Source organism: Myotis daubentonii, chromosome 11, assembly GCF_963259705.1.
Source record: "Myotis daubentonii chromosome 11, mMyoDau2.1, whole genome shotgun sequence".
NCBI classification, from domain to species: Eukaryota; Metazoa; Chordata; class Mammalia; order Chiroptera; family Vespertilionidae; genus Myotis; species Myotis daubentonii.
This window is the reverse complement of record NC_081850.1, coordinates 24,243,473-24,255,476: the sequence shown is the minus strand read 5'-3', so window position 1 is coordinate 24,255,476 and position 12,004 is coordinate 24,243,473. Positions and strand designations below refer to the sequence as shown.

Sequence of the window (12,004 nt, the reverse complement as noted above, 5' to 3'; positions counted from 1 at the left end):
TTGGTCCAGAAGGATTTTAAGAATAAAGTTATATTTGTTTATAGTGAGAATGAAATCCTTTGTCCAGACATCTAGTGAAAACACAGTAACATCACTGACGTTTTAAGCTTGAATGCCTTCTTTTCCTTTTAACCATGTGAGCTTATGACAGAAATTACCTAGTTAACCAAAAGAAATTTTTAAGACTCTTAATTACTATTCAAAAGTGTATATTAAGTAATTGCATAAAAAACATTTAAAGATTAGCTTTTGAGTTACCCATCCTTGAAAAATATAAAAAAGTTATTTACGTTTTCTTTTATCAGCTAAACAGTGTGAATGATGCCAAGGAAAAGACATCTACTGAACTTGATTCTACCAAACAGAAGATAGAATCTCACACTAAAAATATAAAGGTATTGATTTAAAAAAACTTTTTCTTTTGTATTAAGAGACAAATATAATTATTTAGGGAAACCTTATGGTAGAGATATCTAAAAATATGGCTTCCTATTTCTTATTAAATACATTTGGATACAACTTTAATTTTTTGTTATTGATCAAAGTAACAAGAATGTTTTCCATTTAAAATAAAACTTGATTAGAAATTGTTCTGATTAATGGAAACATTTATTTCCCAGACTTAATTATAATACCATGGATTACAAATTCAAGATTTAATGTCCACCCTTAGATACGCAGTAAACATTTTGCATAAGCAAATCAGTATTTGGAGTCAGTTTCCATCATTTTAGGGTGGAGCCATTGTTTTTAGTATGTCATGCCTAGTAATGGGCCACGACCACGCCTGCCTCGGGTCCAGGAAAATTGTTTATTTTATTTTCTGTGCCACTTTTATGTAGTACGTTTTTGCAGAACTATACTGAAGCATCTCTCAGAGTTGCTTAGTAGTGTTGGATTTTTTTTGTTGGTTTGTGTTGCGTTTGTCCTTGATGTACTTTATAGAATTTAAAGTTAAGGATAATTAGTTCAGAATTTTATGCCACATATTTTAGATTTGTATTAGCATTTAGGATTTCATGAAGAAGGAAATGTTCTTCTATTAAGCATAAGATTTATTCTTAAAATGTTGTTTATATGGTATTTAAAGGTTTTGGGGTTACCAATTTTTTTTAATGGATTGAAAGAAAAGAACTTGGAATAAGCTGTCTTAGTAACACTTTATGTTTAAATGCTAAAAAAACCAAATTTTCTAATTTTACAGCCAAAATAATTGTACTTAGACAATATATTCAATAAAAAACCATAATTTTTGACAAATGCTTGCCTTTGTGATTCTTTTATGTTAAAGTTTTGGAAGTCTTCATTATGTATTTTATATTTGTGCCTCCCACCTCTGTATTGGCCCGCCATCATGTGACCTCTATTTTTGGTGTCTCCTACAGGACCTCCAGGATAAACTGGCTGATGCCAATAAGGAGTTGAGTCATTTGCGCAGTAAGTGTGCAGATAGAGAGGCGCTGGTCGGCACTTTAAAAGTGGAGCTACAGAACGTGCTACACTGCTGGGAGAAAGAGAAGGCACAAGCGGCCCAGTCCCAGTGTGAACTGCAGAAGCTTTCCCAGGCTTTCCACAAGGACTCCGAGGTACCACCCGAGTCAAGATGACCGTCAGGAAAGGCCTTTCACTAGTCTCAGTTTTATAAATTTACATACTTCAGCTGGCTGTTTTTACTCTTATTTGGCTTAATTAAAAAAATTCTTCTGAGCTGACTGTTTTGAAATATGCATATCATCTGCAAAATCAGTCACTCCATTACTCTGTGCCATCCTGTTTCAAGGAAGAAGTAATGCAGATTAACCCTTCTATCACTTGCACAAGTAACCTGTCTCAACAACTGTGATCCTAACAGCCCTTTCAAGGTTGGCCTGGTTGCTAATGATAAAATAATTTTTTAGATTTCAGTAGTTAGTAGCTAGGTCTGGTAGAAAGAATATGTGTTTTTTTTTTTTTTTTTTTTTTGTAATCAGAAAGAATTGGACTGGGGTCCTGGGGCTTTTATTTACAAACTATGAGTATGAACAAGTCACACAGCTTAGTCTCTCCACATCTGAGTTTTTTTATTTGCAAAACAGGAATAATATTTACTTTAATAGACAGCCAGTCTCCTTACTCTTTATATAAAAATTGAGAAAAACACAAATCCCACAAAATAAAAATTTATTTGGGTGCCCTAGAGAGTGGCCTATCATTTTCATTTTCATTTATTAATCACTTCTTAAAGTATGATGACAAAACTTTCATATTCTGTATGAGCTGGGTGAATGGAATTATATTTTCTTTTACCCAGGGGATGTGGAGCTAGTCTGGCTAGTGTGAAACTGGTTTATCTGAGTCGTCCGGCATATTGAGCTCATTACTTCAACAAATATGAACATGCATGCCAAGAGCGTAAAAAGGAAACATTCCTTCCCCTCTTCTTGCAGTCTGGGATTTAAATTGTGTCCACATGAAGGGCCTGGAATTGTTCTACACATCAGATAGTGATTAAAGTAAAGGAAACTAGAAGCCTGACTATATTGTAAAGTCAGCATGTCTACAACAATGTGGTTGGGTTCAACATGTGTGAATTGATTTTGGATCTTGAGATTCTCTTTTCACGCCAAATGGATGATTATCATGCATGGTTTATCACAGCCCAAGCAAAAAGGACATAATGGCGACACAATGAATTATCCTTGAGGATGAACTCCATGGCAAAATGTGCAGGGAGGAGGTTTTAAGTGCCTGAACATTACGTTTGCTTAGTTATATTTAATAAGATTTTTAAACATCTCAGCCCAGTTGAAAATGCAAAAGACATCTTTAATTGCTTAAAAAATAAAAAGGCATAGCATATTTATGAAGACTCTTCTGCTATGCTAACTCAAGTTTATGATTTTAATCACATATTTAATTTTCTTTTGTTTTTAAATAGTTATATTTGGAGAAAAGTAAGATGGCATGTAGAGAATTAAGATATGTGTGTATCTTAATTTCTCCCCAAAGAAACTTTGCCCACAAATTTCTAACTATAAACCTTTACATATGCTGTATCAAGTTTTTCTTTTCTATTTGAATATGTTTTCATTGATTTTAAAGAGAGGGGAAGGGAGAGGGAGAGATAAAGAAACATCAATGAGAGAGAAAAGAAACCAATCAGCTGCATCCTGCACACCCCCTACTGGGATCTGCAACCTGGGCATGTGCCCTGTCCGGGAATCAAACCAGTGACCTCTTGGTGCATGGTATGCCACTCAACCAACCGAGAAACACTGCACACATATTCAGTATTTCTTATCGAGAAGATGAGAATTCCTATATTTTCCCTCTTAACATCTCCCCTTTAAACAATTTTTGTTTTTGCTCACATATTAAAAAAAACTTGAGGGAACTTATTTTATCTACATAAAGTATTCATTTTGCAGCTTCACAGTTCCTTTGTCTTGAGTTCCATTCTTTGGGACTGTACAGGGGAAACACCTTATAAAGACAGCATCGGGCGTTTTAGTAAGTAAACTTTCCTTGTGTGTTCAAGATGGGATCAGCTTTTTACTGACATCTACAGCAGAGTATTTCTAGGTCATTAAACAATGGATAGTTTTGTTATTGTAATGGCAGTATAATTTTAAAGAACTTTTTCTGCATAGTTCTAATTGGACGGTTTTGAAAGTATATCTTGAGCAGCTATGTTCATTTTTTTGATTCTTCCTCTGTAGTGTTTGAACACCTACAAATGCCCCTGTGCCAAACACTATATGAACTTATAAGCGGGCAAAATAAATGAGCCCCTCTTCCATATCTTTCATATCACTGTCTGCTTTGCCTAAGGGGCTTGGGATAGATTTCCTATAAGTGGGAAGTAAGCTGGAATCTCTGGAGGCGGACGAAAGCTGAGTAACTGTGTACCCGTGAAGAACAGATATTGGCGTAACGTTTTCTCTGACAGAGTTGAGGAACACTCTTCTCTCTGTAATGGTGTTTTGACTTAAAATAACATCTGTTTTAGCAAATGTAAATATGAAATTACAGAATTACCACACAGATTTTCAGTTAGGAGAGCTTAGAACCAACTTGTTCAGGTTCCTTCAGTTTCAGCTGAAGAAGTTAAGGCCTGAACATGCACTTACTAAGACCACATCCTCAGTAGGAGCAGAGCTGGGTCAGAACTCTGGTCTTCTGGCTTATAGATTTCAGAATTTGGTTTTGAATACTAAGTGTAAACCATTTCCAGTTTCTTTCTGATGCTAGTTTTGATTGTAAAAAAAAAAATCACCAAAATGATAATATTCTGAGACTTGAGTATTTTAATTCCTTCCCAAGTTTTTGAAATAAATTATTTACCATATGTATTATGTGTTTTACTTCTTAAAATGTTTATATACTGTAATTAATTTCCTTTTTTTTTTCCTCACAGGAGAAGCTAACCTTCCTTCATACCTTGTACCAGCACTTGATAGCAGGCTGTGCGCTCATAAAACAACCAGAAGGCATGCTGGATAAATTCTCTTGGTCTGAGCTTTGTGCAGTCTTGCAGGAAAATGTTGATGCCCTGATCGCAGACCTCAACAGGGCTAATGAGAAGGTAACTGTCCTCAGGCACCAGATACCTCTATTAAATTCAGTGACATTTGTCCACATCACAGTATCATTAAGAGGGGCTGACATTCATCTTATTTCAAAAAGAATTTGGATGTTAATAATTCAATACCATTAATTATGGCTTGTCTACCACTCAGTTTGATGCCATTGCTGTGGGCATGTAAATGTGACTGAAGTCTGTATGAAGTCTCTAAGCTCCACTTTCTGTGCAGGACATGCTAATACTACTAGCCAGTATTAGCCACAGGGACCTAATTAAAAGAAAATAAATTAATCTTACTGATGAAGCAATTCAAAGAACTTAGCCATTTACATTAATAAACCAACTCTTTATGTTAGCATAAAATAGAAACAAGATACAGTTCTTCAAAACCATGATCTTAAAATTATTTGCTTAGGAAATAATGAGGTATTAAAAGCAGTTAAAATTTTAATTTATGTTTATAACATTTCTTGAAATATAACAAACTGTGTTACCAAACCCATTTAGTGCTTTAGATTGTAAGAAGTATATATTGTAGGAGAAAACGGTAGACTTCTATAGTCACTTTATCATTCACAAGCTTAGAAATTCAGTCTTTCAAAAAAAATTTTTAAACTTTCTTTTGGTTATAGAAAATCAAAATGGCTTAGGAGACTAACATATGTCACCATTAAAGATATTGATTCTTATCCTGCGTCTATTGAACTAGTCAGAACTATGTTTACATGGTCTAGTTTCCAGATCTTAGTTGCAGTGACATTTGCTCTTAAGAGACATGAAAAGAAAAACTGTTCCCCAGAGTTTATTTTTAACCTTGGCCCAATTTAAGGGTGAGTTAGAGCATTTTACCTTGGTCTGATTGTCAAATGCTACCATAGGCACTGAGAAGTGAGATTGAGGAAATGAGAGAATAATTGTGAGCCACAGAGGCTGTTCATGATTGTGAATGTGTGTATCATGGGTTTGAAAATTACTGATAATTAAAATGAGTTCATATTTTAACCCTCTGAGATGCTGTTATGCTTTAATAGATTTTCATAGTTTCAAAACATCATTAATTGTCATACACGTTAGACAATTTTCTTTCTAGTGTTTTGAATGTGAAATAAAAAATGATTAGAAAATTCTGCTTTGTTATATGTGTCATGTTTGTAGATGTAAATCTCATTTAAATACTTTCTTTCCCATTGAGATATCTTAATAGATTGAGCTTTGGATCTAGAAGTAAGAATATTCTTCTCAATTATTATTTTTAGTTTTTAGTAAAATGGGTCTTAGAAGAGCAATGTTCTTAGAAAGAGAAGAATAAAAGATTTGTCATCTAAGCATACATATGACACCATTTTGTGCTAAATTATAATTTGCTGTACTAATTCCTATTTCATCATTTCTTTCTTTTTAAAAAATCTATTTTTATTGATTTCAGAGAGTCTAGGAGAGGGAGAGAGAGATAGCAACATCAATGATGAGAGAGAATCATTGATTGGCTACCCCCTACTGGGGATCGAATCTACAACGCGGCATGTGCCCTGACCAGGAATTGAACTGTGACCTCCTAGTTGATAGGTTGACGTTCAACCACTGAGTCACACTGGCTAGGCATCAGCATTTCTTTTTTTTATTTTCATTTTAACTTAGAATGTTTATATGATCTTAAGGAATACAATATAGTAGAACATTTTGGGTGTTTTCTTAGAGAATACATGGAAATGGCTTGTCAGCATAGCTTATTCTCTGTTGCACTTTGCCATTTAGATAAGTCATCTGGAGTATATCTGTAAAAACAAGTCTGATACGATGAGAGAGCTTCAGCAGACCCAAGAGGACACCTTCAACAAAGTGGCCGAGCAGATCAAAGCCCAGGAGGGCTGCTGGCAGAAGCAGAAGAAGGAGCTGGAGCTGCAGTACTCGGAGCTCCTCCTGGAGGTGCAGAAGAGGGCACAGGTATGCAGTTTCCACAGAGCATTTTTTGAAATGCCATTGTCAAGTCAGTTAAGACCTCCTGATTACCACAAAAACTTGTTAGGCACAAGTGATACATATGATCACGCCAACATAAACGTATATGTCTTGTGTGTGCATGAGTACTAAGAATCGTCTTTCACTCAAGTATGGAAATAAATGGGTTTCTGGTTAAAGTATCTCAGAATACATTGATCAATTGATTGCCAAAATTATATTGCCTTTATTGACTTTTAAAATAAAAGGTTAAGAGGTTTGGCAAAAATATTGTCAGTTTCAGTGTAGGTATCTTTTTTATCCAGCTTACTCCACTTATAGGGGTTCTTATGTGAACCATCATTTTAATTCTTTTGGGGTTGAAATTTGTTATTCCTCCTAACATTGTATAAGAATTACAGTTGTAGACCCTGTAGCAAAATAATTGACTGTGAGATGTATTATGTCTTCTATGTTGGATTCCATTGAGAACAGAAGCTATGAGTAGTTAACCTAATCATGTTTTTACTTATATAAATTTTTGTCAACTTAATTTATTATTAACTGTCATTCCTGCCCAATCAGGAATACATATGGTAGTGTATATGGTTTTTTTCATATTGAATTTAATAATAGGTCCCTTGTTCTCAAGATAGGAGACTTAGGAATCAGAAGGTTATATATTCTTCCCAGGCTAAGGGCCTTATGTGAACTTAGGCCTTTTTCTGTGAATTTGAATGAATTAATACACTCTCTTCAAGTAGACATTTGTTCACTGTATGAAGGGTGCCTTGTGATATGCCCTGCATTTTCTTCTACTGAAATAAAATTCCTAAATAATTTATTATTTTTAGAAGTAGCATTGATATACAGTGAAGTGAACAAATCTTACATGTACAATTTGATGTTTTAATCAATGCAAACACCATGTAAGCATTACCCCACTTAACACTTAAAACATTGTCATTACCCTAGAGAGTTCTCAGACCCACACCATTTGTTCAAGACTTTCCTTTCCTCCTTAAATAATGTCCTCCCTTTGTGAAAAAACAATTGACCATATATGGGAACCACAGATTGTTGTCCATTTTCACAGTACTGCCTTTTCCAGAATGTCATATAAATGGAATTATACAGCATGTAGCCATTTGTGTCTGACTTTTTTCACTTAGAAAAAATGTATTTGGGATTCATTACTGTCCTTGTGTTTATCAGTAGTTTGTTCTTTTTTACTGCTGACTGATATTCCATTGTATGGATGTACCATTGTTTGTTTATCTAGATACTTGCTGATGGGCCTTTAGGTTATTTATTTTTTGGCAATTATAACTTATGATGCTTTAAATCTTCATGGATAGATTTTTGTGTGATCATAAGTTTTCATTTCCCTTGGATAAGTACTTGGGAGTTGATTTCTGGGTTACATGGTAAGTATATTTAACTTTATATGAAATAATTATTACAATGTTTTCCAAAGTGGCAGTACCATTTTGCATTCTCACAAGCAATGTAAAAGAGTTCTAGTTGCCCTGTATCTGTGCCAGCATGCAGTTTCATCATTTTCCTTTTTCTTTTTAGCCAGATAGGTGTGTAGTGGTATGTCATTGTGGTTTTAATTTACATTTTTCCTAGTGAATAATAATATTGAACATTTTTTCATGTGCTTACTTTCCATCTGTATATTTCTTTAGTGAATTATCTATTCACATATTTTGTTCAGTTTTAATTGGGTTGCTTGTTTCCTAATTGCTGTTGTTTATATATTTTGGATACGAGTCATTTGTCAGGTATATGATCTGCAAATATTTTCTCACATTCTCTTTTTAAAAAAAATATACTTTTATTGATTTCAGAGAAAAAGTGAGAGGGAAAGAGAGATAGAAACATCAATGATGAGAGAGAATCATTGATCAGCTGCCTCCTGCATGCCCTCCACTGGGGATTGAGCTTGCAACCCAGGCATGTGTCCTTGACTGGAATCGAACCTGGGACCCTTCAGTCTTCAGGCTGACGCTCTGTCCACTGAGCCAAATCAGCTAGGGCTTTCTCACATTCTCTTAACAGTACATTTATACAGAAAATATTTTAAATTTTTATAAAATCTAATTTATCAATTTTTATGGGTGTACTTTTGGTGTCGTATCTAAGAATTCTATTTAATACAGTCATTAGAATTTCTCCTATTTTTTCTTCCAGATGTCTTATAATTTTAGATTTTACATATTTGTCTATGATCTATTTTGAGTTAATTTTTATAAAGGTGTGAGGTATGGGTTAATGTACATTTTTTTGCATGTGGATGTCCAGTTATGCATTCTAATACTATTTGTTGAAAAGACTATCCTTCCTTATTTGCACCTTTGTAAAAAATCAATTTACTATATTTGTGTAAGCCTATTTTTGTACTTTCTCATGTGTTCCATTTATTTGTCTATTCCTTTTTCAATACTACACTGATGTGATTACTGTAACTTTTTAGTAAGTCTTAAAATCAGGTCGTGTGAGTCTTCCAACTTCGTTTTCTATCAGTGTTTTGAGCTCACTTCTTTTATTCTGAATCTGCAGGAGAGCATAGCAATTCACTTTCTGAAGTAAGGGAGTCATCATCACAGTTGCTAATGTTTTAAGAGAAGCTCACACTGAAGGCTTTTCTCTGAAGAATGTGTTATACCCTAGGCTTTGATCCATGGGTATGCAAAATAAAAGTATCATTTTCATTATTCCTAAAAGTACATTAATATTATATATCGGCATATAGCTTATATTATTTATGTACATATTTGAATTTTCATAAAATATAATTTAATATACAGCAGCAATTTAATTGAAATTTATATTTGGAAACTGCTATTATAATGTATTATTACAGGCCCTATATAAATTTTATTTTGGGAAAGTTTGTAATGATGAATTCTATATTTCCACTCTTCCTCCCAAAGCTATAATGCAAATAACAATATTTTAATTTTATAATACTTATGCATTTTCAAAAATTATGTTAATAAGGTCATGAAGGGAAAAAACTACAGTTTCTGCATAGGATTGTGGCTTGTAGAGGATGTTTGGTGTCAGGTGAACATAGCCATTAATAGAGACCATCTGCTGGGAAACATGACTTATCTACAGAGCCCTCTGTTTAATGTTTGGTATTGTAAAGACTTGGTTAGTAAAAGGCAGTTAGTTAAAGAAAAACCCGTTTTTGAATTTAAATTGCTTTTATCTGAAAAAATGTAGTAGAGTTATTTGCAAGACGTTTGAATGTGTAAGCTTTAAAATAATTAGTGGAAATGCTATTAGATAAATGAAACTGATAGAATAGGAAGTTTGGTTTTAGCATTACAGCATTTAGTTTGCAGAATTAGGTAAAATGTGCTAGCCACATGGTTGGGTAATTCTTGAATTTAAATACTTCTGGAGCCGTCCTGTAAATGTATCTGAAGCATCTATGCCTGCTGAAGCACCTGGGCTCAGGGCCACATTCCGTTCCATGTACTGAGTTTGCTTGTGCAGTCTTAGTATATATGTTCTTATTTCTTTTCTACCTGAAAAAGATGAAATTACAGGAACACGAACTTCCTTTCTAGAAATAAAGATTTTTCACTATAAGTTAAGTATAATTAAGACTTGATGTAATGTTTATTGTAAACATTTTAGTATGACATTTTTGTTAAATGAGTTTAGAATGGAGAACAAAAATCAAAAGAAATTCAGAGTCATTATAATATGCTGCATTTTATTCCTCTTACATCATAATATTAAGAGTATTTTCCCAAGAAATCTGGGTTAGTCATAAAACTGTTATTAGATGTTGAAACTTTTAAATGAATTCCAAAACTATTCCGGGTAAAGTGCAGCTTGTTTTTATTGTTGGAGGTGGTAGGTATACATGCCTGCCTGAAATAATTCACAGGAGTCATACATAATCCTGCCAAACCATATTTTCATGGACTATGAGTTGGTGTGGGTGGGCACCTCTAATGAAATATTGGAAAGTCCTCTGAATACTTTTCATATAATTGCTTTAAATTAAAAAAATATATTTTTATTGATTTCAGAGAGGAAGGGAGTGGGAGAGAGATAAAAAATCAATGATGAAAGAAAATCATTGATCAGCTGCCTACTGCACACCCCCTATTGAGGATCGAGCCTGCAACCAGGGTATGTGCTCTGACCGGGAATTGAACCCTGACCTCCTGGTTCATAGGTCAACACTCAACCACTGAGCCACACCGGCCAGGCTAGAAATTTTTTGTCTTTAAAATAATGTTATTTGTTCAATTTGCATAATGTTGGATTTTTTTTCAATGCTCTTGCATACTTTGCATGCCTCCTCTAGTGGAGCCACACAACAACCCCATGAGATAGGTCATTTAAGCATCCTTTCTATTTTACAAAAGTAGAAACTAAGATTCAGAGAACTGATACCACTTATTTGAATAGCATGGAAATTCTAGGGACAGGATTAGCCTGGAGATAACAGATGTAAACTGTTTAGTACTTTGGTTGGCATTTAGAAATTGCAAAGTGAATGTTATGTGCTCCTTAATATTTTATCTTCATCCTTATCTTTCAGTCCCTTTTGCATTATATAACACTGTTTTAAAGAAACATATGCTGTTTTTCTATATTAAGTGATATCTGAAAATAGGTCTAGTGACAACTTAGTTTCATATTTCTTGAACTTACATTTCTGAGTGATTCTTGATTAATTAATAATTAAACATGATAATGTATAAAAAAGCTAACCAGTGCCACATTGCCAGCCATGCATAATGGTAGTTCCTTTATCTCTTATATCTCTCAGACTCCACCCTCCCCCCCCACGAGATACTGAAGTTTTAGTATACTTCATTGCAAAATCACCACTATAGATAAGAATATCAAAACAACTTTTACATAATATAGTTAATATTAATAAATACTTTACATGTTATATACCAGATATATAGGACAGTGTGTTTCATGTTGTGGTACTAATTAAGAGGTATAATACTTAGTTTTTCCCTCAATGAGTGTCCAATTTAGTTGGTGGAGGTACTCAGTAAATGAGAAACATTAAATAATATCAGGTTTATCATAAGGCTGTATATACTTACTTGCTAAAAGAACGATATAAACTTAAGAGGAGGAGGTGGTTGAAGTTTAAAGGTTTCATAGAGGAGACTGGCACCAGCCTGGGATTTGAAAACCCAGCAGAAAGGGAGACACGAGACATCAGAAGTTAGGGGTAATGCTTCTTTCCAGCTGTCTGAGGTAGTATCTGTTAATCAGCAAATCAAGCATCTTGGCTTTACAAAGAGCTTTTTATAATTAGTTGTGCCTTACAAACAAAAGAGTAAACACAGGCTCAGACATTTTTGTGTATGTACTATTTTTGACATCTAAATTTAACAAAATAAAGATAGTGTTTTTAAGTTGAGTAAATCATCATTATGGGGTTAGAGTATATGTATATATATCAGGTAATGGAACCGGTAGGTCCTATGGTAGAATGAACTTTTT

General features: G+C 33.9%; 1 protein-coding gene across 2 annotated transcripts in view; it reads left to right on the top strand.

The window, feature by feature from the left end:
- CCDC171 (coiled-coil domain containing 171) overlaps nt 1–12,004 on the top strand; it is a 264,220-nt gene that overhangs the window by 79,304 nt on the left and 172,912 nt on the right. For both annotated transcript variants that reach the window (XM_059656616.1, XM_059656615.1), the window contains 4 exons: nt 306–395; nt 1,386–1,586; nt 4,397–4,564; nt 6,320–6,508. In XM_059656616.1, coding sequence (XP_059512599.1) covers nt 306–395; nt 1,386–1,586; nt 4,397–4,564; nt 6,320–6,508 — 648 coding nt within the window. The remainder of the gene's footprint in view (nt 1–305; nt 396–1,385; nt 1,587–4,396; nt 4,565–6,319; nt 6,509–12,004) is intronic.